A 25508-nucleotide genomic window follows, 5' to 3' on the forward strand; every position below is an offset into this window, starting at 1 on the left:
GCACCTCCGTCTCTCCTGCATTTTATAACATCGATCTACGTGTCAAGGATGAACGTGCATACGGCATTCCCGACATCCGCCAAGCTGCTTAACTCTTACTCGCGCTTATGCAACTTCTGAAGACGCAATGCCAAAGTTCGAATGCCCAGCTAACCTTTGTTGCAATTACGCTGAGAGCTGTCGCTATGTGAGGACCTTGGCGAGATTGGACTTCGCGCAAATCACAAGCTGTTCTCTATGAGACCACAGATTCGATAGGGGCGCGAGGTGAACTTCACATGAACAGGAAGAATCGCTTATTTTGGAAACATCCGAGCTGGCATGCAGTTCCAGATTCTTGTGTACAAGGAGCTTGATTATATATATCTTTCTGCCCATGCATGCCAGTTCAGCAGGGTAGATGACAAACTTGGCATTCTCTATGCACGGTTCGAAGTAGTATGAATCGAAAATCATGTATATGAGGATGAATGATGTGCGGCGGCCCCCGCGAGCTTCGGTTTCAATGTGTAATGTACGAATGGATGTGCGAACTATTGGCACTCGATAGAGGTTGGCTTTCCCCTTAGGTACATGCTTGCACTCGAAGCTCTTCGCAGACTCCGTGAATTCTTCAAGACCCTTCCTGAACACTTCGATTCGCAAATTCCGAAAGCACATGTGTGCCTAAGTTGTGACGTACCCTGTGGAGCTCGAGGCGACAACAACACGAACGGCTTTTTAGAGGCGCTCATTGAGGGAATGCACACAATAGAGCTTGTACATACATGTGCACAATGTAAGTATCATCGCGATATCTAACAGCATCAACTGTCGGCCAGCCAGTCAGCTTCGGTCGAGTGTCGACTCCCAAAAGCGTCTCGACGTTCGAGCTCGGCCTGTATTCGATTCCACCAGTTGTATTTGAGTACCCACTCTGGCAGGCCATCCAGGACTCAAGCACTGCTCCAGGAGAGCATGTTTCCGCGAATAAGCCGGGGGCCGACGACTGGAGCCCTTAGCGCCCCTGCCTCAGATGATACTCTTGCGCCAAAGGAGATGGCTCTGATCATAGGCGCTCCATCACTTACAGGATGAATCGAACTTCGAAGTTGCCGGCACCGGGAGTGGCCAAAAGGGAAACCCCACGACGACCCTCATCACATGTTTGGCACACAACTTGTGCTGTGATTAATCACAAGACCTGCCCGCATTACCACTAGCCGCATATCCGCACGAAGAGGCACAAGCAAAACAGATCAAAACACCCAGCCATTCGGCGTGCACCGGCAGCCGGCGCTTCCCGGCCCGACGGGTTCGTTTTACATAGTTAGATCCACCCCAGACTCTTCTCAACACGAAAAAATCTTTCAAAGGCGCATCCAACACTCCCAACACGTACGTAAAGGCTGTTCCCTCGTCCGAGAATGGCGGAATTGAAGAGATAACAATGGAGAAAAGGAGATGCTGACGTGCCGAAAAATCAAAACGATCATCAACACATGTGCTCCGCTCTCCTCTGATGACCTTGATATTTGATGATTCTCGCTCAGCCTCCCGTGGGCCTCGGCCCGCTCAAAGCCCTGCAAACCCGCCCCGAAAATTGATCGTGCGGCTTTTATGTACATAATATGCTGTCATTCTTGACGCATGACGCGAATTGTGATGACCAATTGATGCTTGACAGTGATTGAGACCAAAATTTGTCTCAAACGACTGCAGCGATCTAACTTAGAGACATGGAATGCTTGCAACTGGTAGCAATGATGTTGATGCAAATCAGTATAACGACCGATGACCAGCAGGCTGCAGGGCGCAAGCAACGAGCAGCTCCGACCTGCACCGACCTGCACCGACGGCAATCGCATCAACCTCAACCGGCAACGCAGAGACCGTAAGTATGTACCGGGCTGTGTCAGGTCTATGGGGTGAGCAGCGAGAAGTCGCGAGCTTGATATGTGGCTTGATGCTCAAAACTCGCAACGTGATATTTGATATCTTGGAGCGATTCCGAGAAGCGATGGCAGGACGTGCGCAAGTGCAAGAAAGCAGTTCACATATGATGTATACATTGTTGAAAACAAACAAGCGTCGCAGCAGTATTCAGCTATTCAGCGTTCAGCGTTTAGCAAGGGATGTACTCATGTGAACTTGTGTGAGAAGCTCATGTGGACTACGGAGGCCTATGACCTGGTGAAATGGCCGCAAAAGCGGCAAACGGCAGGATCATGAGATGGTCATTGGGCAGTAGGCATTGGGCTGCCCGCACAATCTGAGGCGCCGATTCGGTGTATGAAGCATTGAGATGGAAGCTGGAGCAGGTTGGAGGATCCTGGAGGCCCAAAGCGTGAAACTTGGGAAAAAATGTCAAGCGCGAGTTTGTAAATAAATACATACAGTTGCCGGAGACGTAAATTAGTCGAAGTGGCTCATGAAGGCCTTGAGCGGCGTGCTGGTGCCTCCAGCTTGGTCGATCTTCTCCAGCTCATTCTGAGTCAGCTCGTCTTCAGCGTTTTTGCCAATGGTGAACGCGTCGAGGTATACTTTGCCCTGCCTTCCTTACTGTTCGTGGCGATTACGAAGCCCTAGGATCGCTGCGCGACCCACTTGAGCAGCACTCTACCTTCGCAGCTCCCGGACCTCACTTTAGCAATCTCGGTCAGGATGGGGACCCATGCATCGCTCGCGGGTTTGTCCTTGCGCGTGAGGGGAACCAGCTATCCGGTAGCAACGACCTTGATCTTTTTACATTCATCAACTTGATGGCATGCTGCATGCGCTTGTCCTTCCAGAGTAGCGGGTGTTATCCGGTCCGGAGCATGAGAAGAGGGACATCATCGTGAGTATAAAAGTTGACAAAGGCAGGTGCGCTCGGCACTTGAATTCAATCTGGTTGATTTCAATCGGACCCTTTGACTTCGAGTCCAGCACTTGTTGAATGTCCGAGTTCAACCCAATTCGAAACCCCTATGGCCATCCTATTCCAACACCACAAAGATGGTGAGACATGAAATAGCCCTGCAGGAATTTTGAGGTCGGAAGATGTACTTTACGATTCCCTCATCCTTGAGCTTCTCCATCTCCTTCCGCACCTCGACGTCACTTGGTTGTCCGTCGTTGCCTCTTGGCGGCGTATGCAGGATGCAAGAGTCGAGCAGTAGGACGTTGGACTTGGCAAGCTCGTCCTTGGCCGCCTGGGCGATTCCGCTGTTCATGCCTCCCAGGACTTTGGTGAAGACCCAAAGCTTGTCTTTGAATTCGCTTTAAACGATCGCTGGGCCGCCGTGCTCGCTGTTTGCATGACCTCTGCATAGTTCAGAAGCTTGAATCCGGCGTCGATCGCCATCGCGAGAGATTGTTGCGAGTCTTCCTTAAACAGGGCCGTATCGCTTCTGACGCCGATGATAGGCACCGGCTTGGGGTTCGATGCAAAGCGAATGATGGGGATGGTAGCCATTGTGAGAGATTTTTCCCCTTGAGTGATATGGTCTAGCTAGCGGGAGGGTGAGATGAATAGCTCGATGTCTTTCGGGCACAAGATTTGTGGCGACTGTGCGGCAATTGAAATATAGATTGCACGACCACGATGTTGCGACGAGATCAGAAGCGTGACAGTCGAAGTTCATCATTCTCCGACCGCGTGACCCTTGAAGCCTTCTTACTATCCATTATTCACGATGAAGTATGAGGTCCAACACAGCAAATTACTCGGTTGTTAGGAGATATTCCCAACACCAAAAAGACAAGGTCTATGCGTGGTACATAGTGGTAGTTAGGGTCGGCAATCGGCTGCGAAGTGGGGCCATGCGCGTGCATAAGTACTCCGATGCCTTTTGTTACGAGTTGCACAATGTAATTTGCAACAATTCGACCCGCCCATCGCGCTGGGTATCATGCGCACTTGGAAAGCATCCGTAATGGACCATATCCGCATGCTGTGGCATGTTGTGGGGCGCAAATCCTTCGAGAAGGCGGGCGGGAAAGACAAGCGTCGGCGCTGTGTTAAGGGGGATGGGTGTGGGTTTGAGATTTGCGTTTTCTGGTTAGGCGCGTGGGTTCGATGTTAGTGACCTCGCTCTCTATGGCCATTCAATTCAAAGCGTATCGATACCCACGGAGGGCTTTCAAGAAGGCTTCGTATGTTTCAGCGTTCCTTACGGTGCTTGAAATTAGAACCGTCGGAAGTCGGCAGTTGTCTCGCTCCGCACTGCCGGCCACTATCGCCGCGCAGATAGCCGCTGCGAGTGCGGGAAAAAGGGTGGGGTCGAAGACGACATCGGCAGCCAATATGATTGTCGGACAGAAGTCTTGCAATAATTTTGCACTTTCGTTATTTCCATGCGATTCATCTGGATGCAGCAAATCCAGCCAGTTTAGAGGGCGGACCTGCATGCGCGACTCGGGAATTCCATCTGGCATCGCAGCGAAATGATCAGAGAGCAGGCTGGCACGGCTCATGCAAGGCTGTGCCACTTACTGCTATGCCTTGTCTCGTTGAGCCGTGCGAGCACGTTACTCGCGCAGTCAGTGGCCAAGACTCGACCCTCTCCATGTGTCGGTAACAAATGGGAGCACAGTGTGGCAAGGAAGCCAGCGCCGGCTCCAAGCTCAAGAACCCTTGTGTCCTGCGAGAAGATACATTGTCTGTTCGCAAGCAGATGGCTGCCAAGGCGTAGACTTTCGATGTGGTCGTACCGTACGATTAAGTCAAAGGAGGCTCTGAGTTGCATATTTGAATTTTTGATGGGCGGCGCTCTCACCTTGCCTCCCACGTCTGCAATCCCGTGGTCCCTTCTGAGATGAAAGAGCCTTCCTCCCTCAAGATGATAGGTTGAAAGCCTGATAGAACACCACGTCCACCCTCTTGTTCAGTGGCTGATGTATTTTGTGCAATTTTCAAAGAAGAGGAAAACAGGTAGCAAGTATGCGAGGACTCTGGGGCTCCATGACTGCAATACCCAGCAGATAGTAGCACTTTTTGAGTTTACCAATATCATGTGATGCCGGCGGACCTGTGAACTGACCGGTTGAAATCTGTCGCCATTAATAAAGCATATCGCTCCAGCAAAGACTCGTCTACTTCCTATTGAGAGGTAAGAATCAGTCAGTAAGGCCGGGGATTTACGCAGTCGTACACGTTTCTGCGACACACAGAATCCTCTGCGCTGACGCGCCCTTGCGACTGGGCTTCGTTGACGGCAGTCTGGAGCTTTTCGAGGAGGATCTTCAAGAAGGATTTTTCGTAAGCCTTGGAAGCACCTGGAAGCGCTCTGTTTCCAAAGAGATCGTCATCGAGATAGGCCTGTGCTTCGAAGAGCAAGTTACGGTTCGGCCACAAGAACTTGGACGAGCGAAGAGGCAGCCGTTGCGCGTATTGCAGAATGATGAGTTGCCGAGCTAGCCTCACATGTTCGGTTCTGTCTGCGTGATCCATGCCTCATGCATCATGGCTGACCGAACAGCTGCACTTGATCACGTCTCGAAATCCTAGCAGATTGTCATGCGAGCACGCAGGAACTCGTTCGTGATTCGCTTGTTCGTAGCTACCAAATGACATCAAGGTGTTGAGCTTGAAACTGTTACTTGAGTAATGAGACCAAACGAAGAAGTGCCGCATTCCATACATCTGAGTGTCGAAACACGCCACGTGACCGCGCTCAAAATTCTTTTCCATCTCACGACCGTAGAACTGCAGGGTTGTCCATTTTTATAGTATGGTGCTCAATGCAGGCGTTGACAATCTGTTTAGCTGATTCTCCCTCAAGGCCAACCTTTGAGAATAGAAAAGATCGCAAGCAGGGCATGCAAGTGCAGCCGAAATGTCTGGAGTCAACGCGCCATGGCTGGCACCAATTTATCTGCCCGGCCAAGAGCCGTTGCCGGAAGGCTACACAGAAGAAGACCGCGCGAATCTCGCACAGGTGCAAATGTGGCAGCGGTATGCTTCTGGCGCAATGGAGTCATGTCCAGTCAAGTGCACCCTGTCCGGAGCGGCAGGATTCGGTTTGGGAGCTTTCTTCACCCTTTTCAGCGCAGCTCTCTCAGCGGATGATCCGACTCGACGAACCACTGCATATCTTCAGGCGCAAGCGGCCGGGATACCAGAACCAAAGTTGAGCACCGCCCTTCAGACGAAGGAATTTTTCAAGGACACGGGGAAGAATATGTGGCGGAGTGGTAAGGGCTTCGGAAAAGTCGGCGCTCTGTATTCGGGGATAGAGTGCTGTGTTGAAGGGGTGAGGACGAAAGCGACCCTTTGATGCCCTCTTCTCAATCGTTAACAACGCGTACCCGTGGCACTCGCAGTACCGAGCGAAAAACGACATTTATAATTCCCTGATCTCTGGCTGTTTCGCTGGATCAATTCTGGCTAGGAGCAGCGGCCCAAAGGCTATGATCGGAGGAGGTATCGCGTTTGCAGCATTCAGCGGCGCTATCGACCTATAGTGAGTCTGTGAGATGAGTCGCATGGTCCTATTTTTCTTCATTGACTAAGATTGTGTGTTTTCACTTGGATAGCTTCCGCAAAGAGCCAGCGGACGACCCTTAGGAACCCGAAGGGTGCATAGACATCTCACCACTCAGCACCGACACGACCCCAACACCTGTACACTAAGCACCTGTATTTTTACACAATATCGGCGGCTATGCTACAAATGAGAAAAATCATCACATTTCACCAGGGACCGCCCGGATGTCCTCCCTGATAGAGATGATCCAAGAGTCCCCGGACTCCGGCTTGCTGACTCACGTCTGAGGTCGAGACCGTAGGGGGCCCAAGGCCATCACCCTCGTGTGTGATTGAAGGTACGGCTGCATCCTCAAAATCGCCGTCCAAGCTTGCTTCACTTTCAGTAACAGCCTGCAGCGGTCGCGATTGAGTCGACTGCCCATGCTGCCGGGCGCCTCGCTGGCCTGCCTTCGTTGCACTTGCCGCAAGAATCGATACATTCGGCTGTTTGGCGAGGCTGATCGAGCGCATGAACGCATCGTCGTAAAACTGGGAGCGAGCCGCCAGCACCGAATTGACGGGCGTAAAGGGTAGGCCCGGTTCACGACGTGGACTCATCGAGAGATCTCGGCCGCGCGAGTGGACACCAACTTGCTGCGACGCAAGGTCAACCATTCGTGACAGGTACAATGTCGCGGAAGGGTCTTGCGGTTGCCAGTCAGGATGCGTCGCCTTGAAGTTGAGGAAAGACTGCTCCATTTTCCCTTCCCTCGATGCCATGCGCTGGTCCGCAGCTGCCGTAGGTGCGCCGAAGTGCGCATTTCCGTGTCGGTCGAAGTTGAATACGGCAAAAGAGCAGACGTAGCCAAGCCCATCAACATGGACTGTGAACTCGCGAAAGAAGTCGATAATCGCTGGCGCGCTCTTGGGAAGGGACCGCCAGAGGATAAATGGCGTCAGGATGACCGAGAGCAGCTCCCGAAAGAAAATGGACAGCTTAAGTGGGTAGAGGGTGCCGAATTCCGCGTGCACCTCGGCGGAATGCAACCTTCCCTGCCAATGCGATGGTTGGTAGTGCGTTTCGTCAATGACTTCCCTCAATGTGCTCTCCGGGTCGAACACGAGGTGCTCGCCTGGGATCATGCCTCTCGCGACGGCCGTAATCGCACCAAAGATCCCAACATAAAAGAGGACATTGCGTTGCGGAGTGATGTCAAAGTGCAGAAAGAGATCGGGATCGATAAGGGAAGCAAAAAGCAGGACAGCAGTAAAAGAACCGGCGATGAAAGCGACAAAACGCGCGAGAATCGCAGTTCTCTCTTTAGGGAACTGGTTGATGTACCGCTGAGCATGCGGATATGAGCGATAGCATCGTCGCTTGAATAAATGCGGCAACTCATTGAACTCTCGCAATTTCCATCGGGCGAATTCAGTGTACTGTCGCGACCCGAGGCTGGATGGGTCCTTGTGGTATTCCTGACATAGGAAAGAAAGCGTATCAACGAATTTTCCAAACGCTTTCAGGATGACAACTCACTTCGAAATAACGCAAGAAGGAATAGACCAGCAGGTACATGACGATGAAAGGCGCAAAGATGCCATTCAACACCGCCATGAAGTAGAATCGCCGTCGCAGACTGCCCAGATACGAAGGGGAGGATTGTTTAGATGTGGCGCCGTAAATTCATGGCATGATGTGGATGCTCACCCTGCAATGAGCTCCTTGCGGTACTTGTCGCTCACGAATTGCTTGCGAACCTGCCCTCGCTCGTCGAACAAAAAGTCAAGAAGACAAAACTGCAGATTCCACTGTAAGCTCTTTGTGAGTACTGGCTGCTCATCGAGGATGCCGAGCCGGAAAAGCAAGGGTATCGACACTGGCATGTTAATGTCCAAGACTTCCTTGTTGAACAGTGCGATGAGATAGTTCTCCTGCCGCATGATGCGATTGGCTACATCATGTGCGTCCATGCTGTGAGCCCGGCGTTGACCCTGGCTCGAACCTGCTGCCTCGAATGTCTCAGCCTCTGGAGGCTCCAGCGACGAGATGGGATTTGATGCTCGCAAAGTTGACATGCGGTTCACGACCTCATTCCATGAGATGCTGGCGACGTCGGTGTCCGGAACGTCTAGCAAGTGCGTGTAGAAGCGCTGCATGGCCCAAAGACGTGGCAGACCAATCGCAAAGCGGGCCACCTGCCAAGTGAACAGAGCGCCGAAGATCAAGTACGCAAGCTTGGTGAATGGCGAGAAGCGGCTGAAGCATTGCGGCACGACTACTTGTGAGAGCTGGCCGTCATGGGCGATGTGACTGTAGTCGACGCAGGAGAAGAGGAATGTCGAGAAGCCAAGGACAAAGGCGACCGTCACCAGGTTCAAAGCTTTGCCCAAAGCGATGCATATCGCGCCTTTGCCAATGTAGTATGTGTACGCCTCCTGCAAGAAAGCATCGAGGTCTTCGATGTTGGCCCATTGCCAGAGAGCCCGTTCACGCGGTGACAGGGAGGACACAGCCACTTGAGACCTCGGATGGATCGGTGCTGTGATTTCGCCGACGGCCTGATGCTCAGCAGAAGTCTCGTCTGCATCAAACAAGGGTTGAGAGGCGCCGACCGAAGTAGGTAGAGCTACGCTGAGGGAAGACTGGCTCAGGCCCATGTGCTCCCTCTCGCGTTCAATGCGCCGGGCGACCTTGCGACCGAGGCCTAGAGCTCGCGAAAACATGCCCGAGTCAGCTGCATCTCTTGCCCTGTCCTTGCCTTTCCTTCTGCGGCCATTAGGCTGAGCATGTGACGATACGGACCCCGGGTAGTCGTGGTGATGACCTTCTTCCAGAGTTCCAGAAACATGATCGGAGTGACGTGAGAGCTGCATGAGTCCCACGCAGACATCATCTTCACCATCTCCGTCGTCTTCCTCTTCGTCCTCGTATGTGGACCTTACGGCTGAGGAGCCCAGTGTATGGGCTGCAGCCGCTGATGCACCGGCCGTGCGACGATTGTTTATGGATGACGCTACATCCTCTTCGAACGGCGAGTCGATCACTGCAGGCTCACGCTCCACTGCGATGAGGCGGGTCAGCTTTGCCGGCGACCTTGGCGGTGCAACCACTTCTACAGATGCTGCAGAGGCGTGCAGCTCGCTTGGGTTGCCAAATGGTGATGGGTGTGCGTCTGCCATTGTCATCATACACGAAAGCGACGCGTCACAACTGCTGCATCAATGTAAAAGAATGGGACCATTCAACCTGATAGGCGAAGTGCGACGTGGTCTGCATAATTGGGACACGGTCGAGAGAGCGTGCATGCACGTGTGACACGATCGTGTCTGCTAAGCCTTCATGATCTAATCCGAAACCCATACTCATTGAAAGCCTTCCTTTGATGGCTTCGAGGTACTTTGCTTTGCACTGAGAGCAAGATCAGCTACGACGAGGGTGGTCTTTCGCACACCACGCAAGCACGCCACGTAAATATAAGCCACAATAAAATGAATAGACATCTGCTTCCCCTTGAGTGCCCCTCGGTTTACATTGCAACCTGGCTCCATCCGTCATCACTCCATCCACATTTATAGGCGTCAATCACAAGATGATCTATGCTGGTCGTATGAAAACAAATTTGCGAAGGTTAGGATGGGCTGGTCTTATGATTGGCGTCGAAGTGGTGGAGCAGTGATTCTGACGCTGACAGCTGTTGGTGACCGTTCATCGTGCGCGCGCTTTGCCCAACGGCTCCTGTCCATGAAGCCACCATCTCTCCATAGTACGCGCCCTTCACCGCGTCCACTACAGCCCCAGCGGCTCGCATTCTGCGTGTTCGTCTTGTACTTTCATGCATAATCAGAATGTCGGCTCTGCGTCACAGAGCATGCTCTCTCAGTGAAAGACGGATGCTGCCGCTTGCAATCCACGCGACCACACCATTCAGAGGCCGTCACCCCCGCTCCAGCTCCACAAACGCCGCGCGGACATATTCATGCCTCGTAACGAACGCTGCAGCGTTCACCGTCCTTTGTTCTTCTCTCCGATCAGCTGACCTAGGTACGTACTGAGTACTGACACGCCTGAGACCAATTGCGGCCGTTGGGATGATCCGCATGTCCTCATCTTCCAGTGTTCGTCAAATGAAAAGCTCCGCCTGAAACGAGACCCCAACGGCTACGGCCCCGGCGAGCACCCAAGGGCCAAGGACAACTTGTACGAATCTAAGTGACCGTCCTTGCGTGCATGTACGACTCACGCGCTCCTGACGATAGGTGCCACACATCTGCATCCTCTAGTGCAGAGTGCAGACCTCTCAACCGGCGATGGCGTCGTTTCTGCAATATTCGCGGTGTGCCGTTGTAGGCGGGCTATAGGGGCTGACCGCAGGAACATCTCAGCCTGTCGCTCAAGGATATCGAACATTGAGAGCTCGCATCGGTCTGACAGGGGGGCTGCTCTCAGACAGATGTGAGCTCTCAATGAGATCTTTTCGGTCTTTCACTATCATCGGCTTCTCGGTATAAGTATCCCACCGCGTTGCCCTTCTCACCATCTCCCTTTCCATTCCCATCCAACACCTCCCTTTCCCTCGTCCTCTGGCTCTCTCCCCCTGCTTCGCTTTCCCGTTTTCTCGAGCCATTTACCAGGGTCTTCCTCTATCACAACTAGCCCTCCATCCTTCTCTTAGTGACACTCCTTTCATTATCTCGGAACGACATTTCTCACACGAACACACGATCACCACCTCCGCCCTATATACGCTTGCGCCAAAATGAAGGTTTCCACCGCTTTTGTTGCTCTTGCCGTCGGTGCCGCCTCGCCGCTCTTTGTCTCCGCAAGCCCCGTGCCCGCCGGTGACCAAAGCCCTTCCCTCGCAGGCAGCCCTGTCGGGTTTGGTTCCGTTCCAGACACTGGCGTCTTTCCTTCCACTGGGGGCGTCCACCCTGACGACCTGGTCGACCAGGCGGAAGCTCACAAGCCATCTGTCAATGCTCCTACGGCTTCCAAAGCTTCTAAGGCTGCTCGTGGCCTCCTCTCTGTTAACGGCTCAAGCAGCGGCAAGAACCCCAATGCCGGTCTTGGACTCCTAGGACTTGGCTCAGCGTCCAATGTCGTCTCCGGCGCTGGCATCTCGGAGGGTACCGTCGGTGGCGCCGAGAAGAACCTCGGTGGTCTCATCAACCTGTCGCACGTAAATGGCGTAGCGTGAGTCCTTTCTTCGGCCGCAACTTTCACCATTAAACGTTGACAACTTCATTTCCTTTTGTAGCTCCGGCAAAGTCCCCACCAGCAAAGCGCCATCTTTGCTCGATGTCGATGGCCCTAAAAACGGCCAAGATGCCCACACTCTCCAGGCTACGCTCAACCTCTGCAGCCTCCTGGGTATCAACTGCCCTACCCATGTCCCTATCCGCGTCAAGGGAACGTCAGGCGGCAAGCACCACGGCGACAACAAGAAGTACTCGGGCTCAGGCAAGAAGTCTGGGGGCTCGGGCAAACATTCCGCCGGCTCGGGCAAACATTCCACCGGCTCGGGAAAGAAGTCCAGCGGCGGCAAGAAGACCAACAACAAGTCTGCCTCCGGCAAGACGCAGATTAACAATCACGTTGGGCAGCACGGTGGCAGCGCCGTTGCCGGCAATGGTGGCACTGCCAATGGCGGCAAGGCTGACTGTTCAGTGAGCGGGGGCCTCATCGGTCTTTCGGCTCTTAACTTCAACAGCTGCAACGGCGGCCTTGGCGGCTCGGCCCTCGGCGGTAACGCTATTGGCGGTGCTGGCGGCGAGACAATCAGCAAGCTTCTTGGTCGTGATGCCACCGATGTCCTCTCGAACGTCGTCAACTCTCAGCACATTCCCGTCAACGCCCGTGCCATCCCCGCTGGAATTCCTGCTGGAGTTCCTGCTGGAGTTGCTTCCGGTGTTCCTGCCAGTATCCCCGCTGGAGTCCCCGCTACCGGCGTCCCGTCTACGTCTGCTCCTCAGCAGGCTCACACCCAAGCACCTCTCAGTGAACGCGCCAACGAGTTTGATGCCGCTATCGACACGTCCGCTATCAATGCGCCTGCTCTCAACTCCCGCAGTCTTGCTCTTGGTGGCTCCGCCATCTCTGGTAACGGCGGGTCCGCCAAAGGTGGTGCCTCCGACTCGAGCATCAGCAACGCCCTGATCGGCATCGACGCCCTGAACTTTGGCTCCAACAATGGCGGCGCTGGAGGCCTTGCCAACGCTGGTAAGGCGATCGGTGGCAAAGGCGGCAAGAAAATCACTATCCATCACAACAGCCGTGACGTCGCTGCCGACGCTGCTGCCGATGCCGCTCAAGTCGAGCAGATCGTCAACACGCGTGACTTCCAGCTCGATGATAATGCCGACGGTCTTTCGAGTTCCTACGATGCCCGCGCGGTCAACATCCAGACCAACGCCGAAGGCACCGAGTACCACTTCGACGCCCGCGATGACAACTTTGAAGTCAACGTCGATGTCCCCCAACAAAGCTCTCAGCGCCGCGCCCTTCCCGTAGATCCCGCTGCTGGTGCCTCGCCGGTTCTCGCTCAGTTCAACAATGCTGCCAAGCCTTACGTCCAGGTTGGTCACCGCGATCTGACCTTGGGCGCCGAGTTTGGCGACTCCTCGAGCGCACCTACTGCCAGGGACATCGCCTACTCGGTTGCCAAGTCTGGCGACGGCTACGCTGCCTCTGAAACTGACGGTACGCGCGACACGTCTGCTACCATTGCTCGTCGCCACGACACTACTGTGCACGAAGCTGTCACCGGCACCGATGTCGACATCAACAACGTTGAGAAGCGCACCTGGCAGAACCAGCAGGACAACCACGGCAAGGCCAGCCACGGCCGTGTGACCATCGCAAACGGTGGAAATGGCGGCAACGCCAAGTCTGGCAATGGTGGTCAGGCCAATGGAAATGCGTCCAACAAAGGCCACACCGGCTCCGGCGCTGGCAGGGGCAAACAGGCTTACCACAGTAACACCCACGGGCGCTTCCAGACGATCACGACCGACAACGGCCTCATCACAATCAACATGGAAGATCTGGAGGCGTTCCTTGGCGAGCAGTTGCTTGGCTACCTCGCCACGCACTCGCAGAAGTCTGGCAAGCATTACTTTGTCGCGAGCAACCTCCGCCAGAGCAACCAGAACAGCGGCAACGGCGGCAGTGCCAACTCCGGGCCAGCGCGCGGGGGCGATGGCGGCAACGTAAACATCAGCGAACACTGAGACTACAGCTACTGTCTCATTCGGGCTCCCATTGCATAACACTGACCAGCGTTAACGCTCACCAAGATGGTTTAATGACGCCATGATCCTTCACGCCTTCCGCCTCGCTACAATGGCCTTTTCGCACTTCTCTTTCCCCTTTGGTTCCAACTCCATGACATGATGACCTAACCCTTGCGACCGCGGACCGACTCTTCTGTTCCTGCGGAGAGGGATGTTTGTTTCTTTTGGCCTTTGCCAGCACAGCTTTTATTCTTTGTTCCGATTGTAATGTCTTGCACACTACCTCTTCCATATCGCACGTTTCCCATTCTGCATTTCTTGGTATCTAAACAAAAATGAGCTTCTATAAATGTGATTCCATCATCGTGATCTACCTCTCCATCCACCAAAGCACCTGCACCTGAGCCGGCGCGGAAATATCAAGCGTCCTCGGTGGGCTCGTCATCGGCTTCGGCGCTGGAGGGGGCTGCGCCGCGCGACCCCCACGGTCGCTCTGCTGTCGGCGTAAGCTCGGCGGAGCCAGGGGCTCGTTGCGTCTGCGAGGGCGTGTAGCTCGTTTCAGTTGAGACGGACGGCGCGGTGGTTGCGGCAAAGGAGCGTGCCATCGAGGAGCCTCTTGACGTCTCCGACCCGCCAAGCGTCATGGTCCTTCCTGCTGTGCTCGTCGCTTTGTCATCGTCATCAACGTCGACGCTGTGCTTGGCGATGGACGCGCCGGTGGGGCGTGCCTCCATCTCCTCTTCGTCGTCATCCAACGTGCTCGCCGCGTCTCCGGTGCTGCTGGCGCTGACCGTATCCTCCTCTGTTTCCTCATCCAAGCGGCTCAGGATACGCCGGCGCGAAGGCGCCGTGGACATGACGTCCAGGAAGGGGTCTCCGGAAGGGGCAGAAACCGCAGCCGGACTTGCATCGTCGCCGCCTTCTCCGGGGCTCGTCCCTGCGCCGCTACTGTTGCCACCGCGAACGGCAATGGGTGACGACGGCCCGCTGCTGCTTGGAGCCAGAGAATCAAGATCGAGAGCAGTGATTTCCGTCATGCGCCGACCAGCAAGTGTATCTCGGCGCATGCGCGTTCTCTCCGCCTCGGCGCGCTCCTCCTCGTCTCTACTTCGGAAGGCAGAGGCCGCTGTTGCTGCCGCTGCTGCCATTGCTGCACGCGGGTCTGCACTGGTCGTCCTGCCAGTGCGTTGCTGCTCTGTTTGGGCGGTGACTATGCTGGTGCTGGAAGCGGCACGACGGCGAAGACTGGTGCCTGGCCCCGTTTCATCCTCCGTCGTCGCCCGGTAGCCCGCCGGAGCATTGGCCCAGGCGGCGTGGGGCTCTGCGTCGGAGTCGCCGCCGTTCTCGTTATCGGTGCCCATGAGACCTTCCCAGCGCCTTGCGGCTCTGTCCTCGGTCTCGGTGAGCTCTCCATCTTCGTCAGCTTCCTCGCCTCCGTCTTCTTCCGTATACGTTTCCTCGGTCGCCCTGCCCTCTGCTGCGCGCCGACCTGTGGCCGGCGCGGGCCGGCGGCGGCGGATGCCCTCGACCCAGCTCTCCTCAACGTGCAGCGATGGACGAAGGCCGCTGTGCAGCGACGGCGATGTGTAGATCGTCGCGACGGCCCAGAGGAAGAGACCGGCGAGCAGCTCGAAGCTGAAAAAGAGGGAGGTGAAGAGGAGGAAGGAGAGGATCGGGTGGTGGTACATGATGTACCTGTTCGCACGGGAAATTTCAGGCGTTAGCGAGTTAGGGCTGAACAAAACACACGACGAGGGTGAATGGACGCGCATACACTGACCGAATACCCGTGAGGTGCACGTCGAAGCGCAAGGTAACACTATGCGTCTGCAGCTCGCCTCTGGACTTGGCGCCGTTGAGGCCGGCCCACATCTCCCCTGACCTGCCACCGTGTAGTCCCAGCGCGGTGCCGGCACCAGCACCGGCGACGCCGCTCGCGGCGTACCAGAAGCGATCCGCATCGGCCCGGCCGACGCTAACGATGCCGCTCTTGACTTGCGCCGAGCCGGGCTTGGCCCAGGAGACGCCGGTTTCGTGCTGCTGCTGGTTCCTAGATCGCTTCTCGTGCTCTGGCTCGAGGAAAGCGAGCATCGGCTTGGAAGCATGCATAACTTTCCGGCGCAGGAGCGGGATGCTGATCATCTGCGTCGGGATGCTCCACGACAATGACGCGGGCCCGGCGGAGAGGAACGCAGGCAGAAGGCTGGCGGGCGACGCATCGTCATCGTCGTTGTCGAAGCCCCCACTCGTGCCACCGACTAACGAGGAAGCGAGGGAGCCTGTCGGAAGGCTGCGCGAGAAGAGCAGCGAGAGTGACGAGAGTGCGCGCACGGGCAGAGGCTCCTGCAGCAGGATCGCCTGAGGAAAACACGCGTGAAAAGTCAGGCTCGGTTTGATGGTATGTAATACAATGGAGTTACTCACCGGCCGACTTGCTTTCCACACGGTCTCGTTCTTCTCATTGCGCAGGTCGAGCGCAGCCATAAAGTTGCCCAGGTCGATATTGGCAGCGGTGAGGGGTACCTGCAGCTCGAGCGTGACGTCGTACTCCTGGTCATCGGCAAAGAAGTGCGCCTTCGAGTTGAGTATGTCTTCTGCTGCTTCCGAGTGGAAAGAGTGGCGCGATTGCGCCGGCTCAAAGTTGAGGTACGCGTACGGCGGACGCGACTCGCTGCGGTTGTGCGGTTAAAGCTTATCGTCAGCACGCGATGCAAACGTGATCTGCGCGCGATCCGAGAAACGCTGTACTCACCCATACTGCAGCCAGACCGTCTTTCTGAGGCCGACTTGGGGCAGCCAGACCCTGACGAAGCCAATGTACGCGATTATGGCGAACGCGAGCGCGGTCCAGAGGAGGGTGATGAGGACTCCGAGGCGCAGAGCAATGCGGTGCGTGCGCGGTGAGCGGACGACGTCGAGCACCAGGCTGACGACCGCGAGCAGCGGATCGTAGATGCACGTCTGGTAGATGGCCCGCGGCCATTGGGTTATGGGCGGGAGAGCGTCGAGGAAGAGGATGAGCTGCGAGAGGAAAGATTCTGTGGCGTCCGCCCTCCCGCCGCCGCTGCGCTTGGTGCCTGCGGCGAGGCTGTTCCGCGCTTGGCGCTGTTGCTGCTGCAGGAAGGAGGAGGAGCGTTGTGCGGCCATAGTGTACACATCAGGGTGGGGCTGCTGCTCCCGCTGTGATTGCCCTTGCGGCCGCGATGGCTGCTGCTCCTGCTCTGCTGCTGCACGTGGACTGCCGCTGGCTGCCCCGGCGACGGCCGAGTAGCCGGGCGGCGAGTTGGTTGCCATGGCGACGACGATGGTGGGGCAGAGACCTGTTCGGAGGCACCAGAGAGGGTTGCTCAGCGGTGCAGCAAGCCTTTCTTACCTTCGCACCCAGCTGAATGACGGTTGTAGGCGAGAGTATCTACAGCTTGCACACCCAAAGCATCGACCCTGACCTTGTTCTTCTGGCTGGCTACCTGGCGCTGCGCCAATGATGATAACGATGTTGTGTGAAAGGTCCTTGGGGGAAGGGTGGAAGCAGCAACCCTACTTCACAGCGGTCTCTCATACTCTCGTATGAACACACCTTGCTGTCCTGTCACCACAAAGGACAATCTCCCTAATTCGCTGTGCCACGCTGGAGGCAAAGCCACCTCCAAAAGTCCATGGTGGTCCAAGCGCGCGTGTGTGCCCCACAGGGCACACACTTGCAGTTACAGGCTACAGACTTACGAGGCGGCTGCAGTTCCGCCCCAGGTTCCGCCCCGTCACCCATAGGCACACATCAACTTCCGCGCGCTGGGCCGGTGCCACGACCCGAGCTCAATGCAGTTTACTATAGACAGAGCTGAAAGACCAACAAACACACACAGGCAATGTGCTGGAATGACCGCCCCCCCCCAACGCCTTCCACGCAGTCACGCCGCTCCATCCATATGCTGGCGGGGTGTTAAGGACCTTCTGATTGTTCTTTCCCCTTCGATACCCCTTCAGTACTCCCCTTGGGTCCCTCGGATTCGCACTTCACACTTTGCATCCCATATTGCTACGGAACGACCTTCGCAACAGCAACAGCAAGTTGACTCTTCATCCGCCAGCCTACCATGAAGTCGGCCCCCTTCGCAGCAGCATCCGCCGCGGCGGCAACCACCCTACTGCTCGCATCGCCGGCGCTTGTCCACGCTGACACCAGCGGCGCAGGCTCCAAGCCAAGCTTCGAGGTGAGTGCACGCTGGCGTCACTCACTTGATTTCCTACTTCCATCGCATGCCATGCTCGGACGCGTCTGACACTTCTGCCGTTTCTGATCCTCACGCACAGCCAACAAACGTTAAAGCACCTTTCCTCGAGCAGTTCACCGAGAACTGGAGCTCGCGCTGGTCCCCCTCCGCGGCCACAAAGGAGCAGTCGGGCGGCGAGACGTTCGCCTACAATGGCCGTTGGTCCGTCGAGGAGCCAGCCGTCTTCCCCGGTCTGGCCGGCGACGCGGGTCTTGTCGCCAAATCGAAAGCATCGCAGCACGCCATCTCAGCCCAATTCGACCAGCCGGTCGATATGGCCGAGGCTGGCGCACAGGGAAAGCCGCTCGTCGTGCAGTACGAGGTTAAACTGCAGAAGGGTCTCAGCTGTGGTGGCGCCTATCTCAAGCTGCTCACCGAAAGCCCCGAAGGCATCCAAGCAAAAGAGTTCAGCGACAAGACGCCCTACACGATTATGTTTGGCCCAGACAAGGTATGTCGTCTTTCGTTTCACCACTCGGAGGTTTCGCGCTGACTGGGTTCTCCCTTGCCCTACCTAGTGCGGCACGACCAATAAGGTCCACTTCATTTTCCGGCATAAGAACCCGGTCACGGGCGAGGTAGAAGAGAAGCATCTGACCAACGCTCCGTACCCAAAGATCTCCAAGACGACTGCGCTGTACACGCTCGTCGTGCGTCCGGACAACACGTTTAACATCCTCATCAATGGCGACAGCAAGCGGAACGGCACGCTGCTCGATGACTTTGCGCCGCCGGTCAACCCACCCAAGGAGATCGACGACCCGGAAGACAAGAAGCCCTCCACCTGGGTCGACGACGCGCGCATCCCCGACCCGAAGGCAGAGAAGCCCGCGGACTGGGACGAGAACGCGCCGCTTGAGATCCCGGACGAGACAGCTGTCAAGCCGGAAGGATGGCTGAACGACGAGCCGCTGCTCGTCGCGGACCCAGAGGCGGCCAAGCCGGAGGAGTGGGACGAGGAGGAGGACGGCATCTGGACCCCGCCGAACGTGCCGAATCCCAAGTGTGAGGAAGCGCCCGGTTGTGGCGAGTGGGTACGCCCGGTGGTCCGCAACCCGGAGTACAAGGGTAAGTGGAGCGCGCCGTACATCGACAACCCGGACTACAAGGGCCCCTGGGCGCCGCGCAAGATCGACAACCCAGCGTACTTTGAGGACCTGGAGCCGTACAAATTCAGCAAGATCGGTGGCATCGGCTTTGAGATCTGGACGATGGATGAGGACATCCTGTTCGACAACATCTACATCGGTCACTCCGAGGCCGAAGCGAAGAAGTTCGCCGACGAGACGTTTGGCGCCAAGTCCCCGATCGAGCAGAACATTGAGAAGAAGGAGGAGGACGCCGCGGCGAAGAAGGCAGCTGCCAGCGGCGTTAGCGGCGGCAGCTTCGTCGACAACGCCAGGCAGAAGCTCAACGAGTTCATCGAGGCCGCGCGCGTCGACCCCGTCGCGGCCATCAAGGAGCAGCCTGCCGTTGCGGGTGGCGTTGGCGCGGCTGTGGCTGGCCTCGTTACACTCCTCGGCATCGTCGGCAGTCTGCTGGGCGGCGGCAGCAGCAGTTCCGGCGCCAAAAAGGCCGCGCAGAGCGCAAAGGCCAAGGGCAAGGAGGCGGCCGCCAAGGCCAAGAGTTCGGCTGTGAAGGCAAAGGACGAGGTCAAAAAGCGCACTGCGGCTGTCACTGATGACGCCGACGAAGAGTAGAGCGAGCGAGCCTGCCTGTGCATGATTCTTTTCGCTCATGTCAGCCATTATATAGCTCATGAAAAGGCACGCTTCTCATATGCACGCTTTCGGCAGAAATAGGAAACCGATGGGGAGGAGTTACAAACGGGGCACTTGCGCTTCCCTGTCCACTCATCGCATGTGGTCGCTACATGCAACGTAGTCACGATTGGTGCAATACATACGATACTCTAGTACAGTACACCTGCCCCTCTCCTGTGGCCCGGTTACCGTTTCGCGTTCAATCACCGCTTGGTTTGCGTCGCAGCCTCTGGTAGAAGGAAATAGAGGGGGAGAGGAGCACGTGCCGAGCGGCGAGTCAGCGTCAGGCACGGATCCAGCAAGGGGGTGGAGGGTCGCTACTCTTGAAGGCAAAAAAGAAGAGAAAGGCAGGGGGAGGCAGAAGGCGAGCGACCGAAGCCCAAACTCACCTCTTCGCGTCGCGTCTTCTAGCAGCTGTGTGTCGACCGCTGCAGCGGGGATGTGCACATAGCGCACCACGGAGCCGCGGATGAATGCTGACTTGACAGCTGCCTGCACGGCGCTCGATTGAGTGAATTATCAGTGACGGAGTTTGAGGAGAAAATGTAAGTTGAGAGGGTCAGCGGGTCTTGCTCTCCACTCTGATTCGTGCCGCGTCCAATTTGCTAACAAAGGCGACTGACCATGTGCGGATGTGACGCCTCGTCCAGCACCTTGATATTGTCCAGCTTGAAATTGAGGAATCTGCATCGGTGACAGTGTCATGACCGGCCCGAACGGAGAATGGTTTAGTCAGTCCGAAGATGGATCTTGGCGTCTTTGCATGCACCGACGCACTGATCGACGCTCTTCAGTGTCCCTTGAATGGACAAGTCATTTTTTAGCTCAACCGTCACGTTTTGATCCGTCAGTGTCTTAAATGCAGAGAAGATCAACTGCAGCAGTCAGGTGAAAGGAGCCGAACACGATACCCAGACGTTCAGGCCGACAATATAGATGGACGGGAAGAGACGTGAGCATCAGCGTTGACGGCGATTCGCTTCGCCTATCTGGAACTGGTACTTACCATCTTCGCTGATCGCGCGTGACCGAGGACGACGTAATTTTTTTCGTCTGCTTGTCCTGATGACGGGTCGTCAATGCTATGAGGAAATAAAAGAGTTGCTCGACTGGGGAAGGCAAGATTCTTGAAGGTATTCGATCAGTGAGCCTATGTAATGAATGCCTATGTATATATAAATAGGATGGCGCTCGTCAGAAAGACTCGGCTGGTGGGGAGAGTCGTGCCGTGCTGCGCGGCGCATCAGGCCCCCATAACTCTTCCAACATCCGCTGTTGCAACACATCAACAGCGACCTCACCATGAAAGGCATTTGGAAGACATCCCACGGTCGACAGGTGCTAATTGCAAATTGTGCTCAAGGTGTAGGCTCAACAGAACTCACAGTGATAGCGAGCTTAAGGCCATTGTGCTAGGAGCTGTGACAGAGCGACCGGGAATGGCAGCCATCGGCCCATGATGGTGTAGCCATGTCCACTCTGTACCATCATCATCACCACAGCCACAAGCATGCGACGCATGTGCCGGTCGCCCCTGTGCTCGAGCCGCCACCCCTCTTCGCGGTGGTAGCGAAGCACATCTACCGCTTCTCATTTATCGAACTGGATGCGGCATCTTACCCGTTTCTGCGCTCGTTGCAGCTCAAGAAGGTCATCTTGCTCAGCGCAGAGAGGCCATCAAAGACCCTGACGACGTTCGTCGAGCAGGAAGGCATTAACCTTACGCACTATGGCTTGACATCGGAGCGGGATGACCACGAAAACGACAGCAATGGAGCAAACACGCAGCAAAGTGGCGGTGAAGCTAGCCTCGATCCACTAGACGGCTTCTTTGGGTCTGCGTCTGCTATCTCGAAGAGCATCATTTCGGAGCACACCATCAAGAATGCGTTGCAGAACCTGCTCGACGTGCGGAATCATCCAATTGCTATCTGTGATACGTGAGCGTACTAGTGGCGGTGGCTGTTTTCCGCTGAGCACATAGAATTGACGATGTGACCTATCGCAGGTCTGGGATGCACGAGACTGGAGTCTTGGTGGGGTGCATGAGAAAGATGCAAAGCTGGAATTTCGCCAGCATCCTCGTTGAAGTGCGTTTCGTATTGATCTGTCCCCTCTTCAGACTTTCAGCTGACCCGACCTGCTTCCGATATCTGCCGAAGTATCGTTCCTTTGCTGGGAGCAAGAGCCGAGCACCCAACGAACGGTTCATCGAAATGTTCAATATAAGCACGCCTGACCTTCCCCCAGAGCGCCATCGACCGTCGTGGCTTCAGCATGCCAAGACAGATCGTGCGAATGGCAGATAATTGGGTTCATTGTCGACATTGTAGCATACAACAGGTTCGAGAGAGAGAGAACTGCATTCCCTCAGTTTTCAATATTTTGCGCAGCATTCGTCTGATACCCACCAGTGCCGAGCAACGGAGGCATATCGGCGTCGACGGCGCCAAATGTTCTGCTGGGCTAAGAGCCGAGCTTAAACTCGAGCGCGCTACCTTGAAGGAAAACTCGGTTTGCCGAATCCAGTTCCTCGTGATCGGCTGGTTGTTGAGCGTGGTCGATACGATGTACTTGTCGGTCTTTGCGCCGCCGAAGCAAACGCAGTACGAACTCGACTGTATTCAACACAAGGGATACGGGGTATCTAGTACGGGTACAGACGAGTATATGTACTACGAGACGATCGATTGTCAATGTCAGTCTCATTCTTGGTCCATTTCTCGCTCATTTCAGTAAGGTATGAGTATGCCATTCGTGAGATCGTGAGAGCTGAGAGGGTATATGCCCAAAGTCAGCAACTCCAGCATGCCACAGGCTTCAGCGTCAGATCTCAGCACATCAGCGTTCCGCATGCAGCCAAATGCCCCAAGTTGGCCGACGGCCCAAGCGTACTTTCATCATCGTAATATCAAGCCAAACACAGAGACGAAGGCGAGGAGACGGTGATCTGGACGGCGGGGAGCACGGCGGGTCGGGTCGATGCGTATTTGCATGTACTGCGCGTGCATTCAAACACGCATTCATGCTATCTATCGCTTCTTTCTGCCTTTCTTCTTGCCTTGCGCAGCACCAACACCCACCTCCCACTCCTCCTCGTCCACTTTGCCCGCAGCCGCGTGCCCTGTCTCGCGGATGTGGTTGAACAGCTTGGACCTCGATTGGAAGTGCGACGCGCAGACATTGCAGACCTGGAAAAAAGAACGATGAAGAGTCAAAAGTTGGTTGAGAGGGCCACGTGAATAATAGATGGCGACCGTAGCGGATTGTGGAATTCACCTCTCCTGCCTTCCCTTTGCTTTTGTTATCCTTGTTTCGTCGTCGGGCCCTTTTGCCTTGTTCGCCATCAATATGGCCATCTGTGTCTGTGACTGCAGTTAAAGTGGCAGCGGCATTGTCATTCTTGCAATCTTGCACCTTGTCCGCGGTCTCTTTCGCCTTGAGCAGTAGCACTTTCTCTTCGAGCCTGAACAGATGACTGTCCTTGACGTCAGGCGCCAGGTTACGCACCGCTTTGGCGAGGTTGAGCAGGTACTCGTCATTCCGCCCCGATGGTCCCTCGCACGTAAATATCCTCAATGCCAGGTCATCCAGGCTGCTGGGCCCCACAAATGCCGGGTTGTCTGGCAGACCAACGTAGACAAGTACGTCGTCCAGCACCTTCTCAATCTCGCTTGCCCACACCGTCACGCGCTGCTCAGTGTAGCCGTTTTTCTCCCGCCAGTCGAGGTACGCTTTCACCTCGCTCGCATGCGCCGGATCGATCGTGTACGAGTAGCCCCACACAATGTCCCCCTCCGGTGCATCGTCCGCCTCCTCAAATTGATGCCAGTCGGCAGCCGAGATGAGCGTGACGACTCGCCCAGGGCGCTCAGGCGTACCGCGATGGTCGATTGAGTGCTGTGCAAACCGTCGCGCATACCCTTTAATGTAACCGGGCGTCCGGCCAATCACGTGCGGAGGCGGCTTAAAGATCAGAGAGCCGTAGCCGAATACGTCGAATGATCCTGGCGGGCGTTCCTTTGGTGCTGCCAAAAAGGCGTCCGGTTGTGCAGTCTCCTTGACTCCGATGTGGCTGGTATCAAGCGCGCTGATGAGAGGCTCCTTGATGTCAAATGCGTCGCTTCCGTCTTCACCATCTAGATCTTCCGCCTCGTGGAGAGCCAGGCCCGCTTGCTGCTGCGCCTTGCGTTGCTTCATCTGCTTCTTCTTCGCTTTCTTGCTGTTAGGACCCGGGGACGCACTTGGCATGGCAAAGCCGGCGGACACATCTTCGCCTGCTAGCGGCACAGCGTCTCCAGCAAGATTTAGTTCGTCCTCTTCCTGCTGCATCTCACGCCTCAGCCTCTGAACTTCTTGCTTGTGCTTCTTGCTTCGCTCGTGGTTCTGCCAGGCTGCTTCTGATTGGAAGAACTTGTCGCAAGCGACGCACGTCCATTGCGACGACTCGGGCTCATCTACGCTTTCATCTTCATCGCCTTCCTCCTCTCCGCCCTCGTCATGGTCGTCTTCATTGCCATCAGCAGAATCACTCACGTAAGACACGTCCGAGTCCTCAAAGTCAGAATATATAACCTCCTCGACTTTTTCCCAATCCTGCGTCTGTTCTCGATATCTCTCAGCCGCAGCCTCTCTCTCGCGCATCCGTGTATTTGCTTCCTCGCGGCTTTGCTGTATCTTCTTAACATGTTCTTCGCCCCCGGGCGCTTGCTTCTTTTGCCAAGCCTTGAAGCGTGGATCTCGCTTCCGAATGAATGCGACAAGCGACTGCGGCCAAAGGTGGTGAAAATGTCAGGGCGTGGCGGCGCTGCCAGAGTAGCAAAACTAACACTCACCCTGACGGTGTCATTGTAATCTTTCCTGGCCATGTCTCGGGCGCGTTTGTTTTCCTTCTCCATGAGCCTTTTGACACGACGATCCGGTGCCTCATTTGTGCGGTATTTATCAAGCCATCCAAAACTCTTCCGACTCGAGAACCCGGCCCATGCGGTATAGAAGTTCTTCGCTGGAGTTTGGTTGCCTGCCGCTTCCTCTCCCTTTACTAGGGCATACGGATTGTGAGAGTAGCCAAAGGTGGGGTATTCAAAAGGCGGACCATTGTCTTCTCCTGGATACGCCGTGGCTATTTGCTCTTCATCCGCTATTCTTTTGAACAGCCTCCGGTACGTTCCAAAGAATCCGCTGTCATCAGAGGACGGCACAGTCATGTTCTTACCCGTAGCAAGTGTGGGATCAAAAAAGCGCCCCAAATGTTTGATGGTGAGGCCAGGTGCCGATGCCCTCGGGGCCGCTTGAGCCGCTTTGCCCGTCCGCAGGTCTTCAAAAGCGGCATCTGAGATGTTCTCGTCATCATCTTAAAGTAAGAAAGAGCGGAAGGCAAGATTTGCTTCAGAATACATCAATAGGACGGCAGGACTGAAATGATGAGTCTCACCATCTTCAAACACATCATCCTTGTGATTGTCATACCACGCTCGTTCTTGAGGATCGCTGAGCACTTCGTACGCCGCTTGAATCAAGTGAAATCTTCTATTCGATTCTTCTTCTTGTCCAGGATTCTTATCCGGGTGGTGCTGCAAGGCCAGCTTGCGGTAAGCCTTCCGTATCGTCGCTTCATCGGCGTCTTGATCAATGCTCAGCAGTGCGTAATAGTCCTTGGCGCTGGGCCCGCCATCCCAGGCGGCCTCGTCGCCTGAAGCTCGCTTTGAGCCGCCTTGCGACGACTGTCCCGCCCCCATCTGCAGATACCCTTGTGGGCAGAAGGTACATTATCCGCGCACCGCGACACCGCACGCCTAGCAACGAACCTCGGAT

General features: G+C 55.7%; 10 protein-coding genes across 10 annotated transcripts; 4 read left to right on the top strand and 6 right to left on the bottom strand.

Annotated features, from left to right (window-relative positions):
• Positions 1-2957: 2957 nt before the first annotated feature.
• Positions 2958-3436, bottom strand: K437DRAFT_260620 (uncharacterized protein; the record flags this gene model as incomplete). The annotated part of the gene is made up of 2 exons (XM_013390786.1): positions 2958-3224; positions 3284-3436. The coding sequence occupies 2 exons, from the start codon at positions 3434-3436 to the stop codon at positions 2958-2960; spliced, it is 420 nt and encodes a 139-aa protein (XP_013246240.1).
• Positions 3437-3550: 114 nt separating this feature from the next.
• Positions 3551-5413, bottom strand: K437DRAFT_283303 (uncharacterized protein; the record flags this gene model as incomplete). The annotated part of the gene is made up of 6 exons (XM_013390787.1): positions 3551-4018; positions 4095-4391; positions 4457-4656; positions 4740-4928; positions 4992-5062; positions 5132-5413. 6 exons carry the CDS (start codon positions 5411-5413, stop codon positions 3816-3818), a joined length of 1242 nt encoding a protein of 413 aa, XP_013246241.1. The 3' UTR covers positions 3551-3815.
• A 283-nt stretch (positions 5414-5696) lies between these two features.
• K437DRAFT_70307 (Tim17-domain-containing protein) lies at positions 5697-6592 on the top strand. Its single transcript, XM_013390788.1, has 3 exons — positions 5697-6215; positions 6286-6425; positions 6499-6592. Exons 1-3 carry the CDS (start codon positions 5799-5801, stop codon positions 6527-6529), a joined length of 588 nt encoding a protein of 195 aa, XP_013246242.1. The 5' UTR covers positions 5697-5798; the 3' UTR covers positions 6530-6592.
• A 4-nt stretch (positions 6593-6596) lies between these two features.
• On the bottom strand, positions 6597-9824 carry K437DRAFT_253099 (APG9-domain-containing protein). Its single transcript, XM_013390789.1, has 3 exons — positions 8139-9824; positions 7968-8067; positions 6597-7906 (listed from the first exon to the last, which is right to left on the bottom strand). Exons 1-3 carry the CDS (start codon positions 9608-9610, stop codon positions 6656-6658), a joined length of 2823 nt encoding a protein of 940 aa, XP_013246243.1. The 5' UTR covers positions 9611-9824; the 3' UTR covers positions 6597-6655.
• Positions 9825-10766: 942 nt separating this feature from the next.
• Positions 10767-13868, top strand: K437DRAFT_70381 (uncharacterized protein). The gene is made up of 2 exons (XM_013390790.1): positions 10767-11621; positions 11686-13868. The coding sequence occupies exons 1-2, from the start codon at positions 11188-11190 to the stop codon at positions 13655-13657; spliced, it is 2406 nt and encodes an 801-aa protein (XP_013246244.1). The 5' UTR covers positions 10767-11187; the 3' UTR covers positions 13658-13868.
• Positions 13810-17126, bottom strand: K437DRAFT_70482 (uncharacterized protein). Its single transcript, XM_013390791.1, has 4 exons — positions 16413-17126; positions 16085-16331; positions 15435-16018; positions 13810-15355 (listed from the first exon to the last, which is right to left on the bottom strand). Exons 1-4 carry the CDS (start codon positions 16952-16954, stop codon positions 14080-14082), a joined length of 2649 nt encoding a protein of 882 aa, XP_013246245.1. The 5' UTR covers positions 16955-17126; the 3' UTR covers positions 13810-14079.
• A 546-nt stretch (positions 17127-17672) lies between these two features.
• K437DRAFT_230658 (Calreticulin-domain-containing protein) lies at positions 17673-19746 on the top strand. The gene is made up of 3 exons (XM_013390792.1): positions 17673-17871; positions 17972-18382; positions 18450-19746. Exons 1-3 carry the CDS (start codon positions 17755-17757, stop codon positions 19629-19631), a joined length of 1710 nt encoding a protein of 569 aa, XP_013246246.1. The 5' UTR covers positions 17673-17754; the 3' UTR covers positions 19632-19746.
• A 70-nt stretch (positions 19747-19816) lies between these two features.
• Positions 19817-20817, bottom strand: K437DRAFT_242036 (U6 snRNA-associated Sm-like protein LSm2). Its single transcript, XM_013390793.1, has 5 exons — positions 20701-20817; positions 20472-20569; positions 20318-20378; positions 20084-20186; positions 19817-19923 (listed from the first exon to the last, which is right to left on the bottom strand). Exons 1-5 carry the CDS (start codon positions 20701-20703, stop codon positions 19898-19900), a joined length of 291 nt encoding a protein of 96 aa, XP_013246247.1. The 5' UTR covers positions 20704-20817; the 3' UTR covers positions 19817-19897.
• A 116-nt stretch (positions 20818-20933) lies between these two features.
• K437DRAFT_253102 (protein-tyrosine phosphatase) lies at positions 20934-22373 on the top strand. Its single transcript, XM_013390794.1, has 3 exons — positions 20934-21634; positions 21703-21784; positions 21857-22373. Exons 1-3 carry the CDS (start codon positions 21165-21167, stop codon positions 22001-22003), a joined length of 699 nt encoding a protein of 232 aa, XP_013246248.1. The 5' UTR covers positions 20934-21164; the 3' UTR covers positions 22004-22373.
• A 353-nt stretch (positions 22374-22726) lies between these two features.
• K437DRAFT_218927 (ChaC-domain-containing protein) lies at positions 22727-25432 on the bottom strand (the record flags this gene model as incomplete). Its single annotated transcript, XM_013390795.1, has 4 exons — positions 22727-22885; positions 22974-24461; positions 24530-25047; positions 25129-25432. 4 exons carry the CDS (start codon positions 25430-25432, stop codon positions 22727-22729), a joined length of 2469 nt encoding a protein of 822 aa, XP_013246249.1.
• Positions 25433-25508: the final 76 nt, after the last annotated feature.

Source organism: Tilletiaria anomala, assembly GCF_000711695.1.
Source record: "Tilletiaria anomala UBC 951 chromosome Unknown K437scaffold_2, whole genome shotgun sequence".
NCBI classification, from domain to species: domain Eukaryota; kingdom Fungi; phylum Basidiomycota; class Exobasidiomycetes; order Georgefischeriales; family Tilletiariaceae; genus Tilletiaria; species Tilletiaria anomala.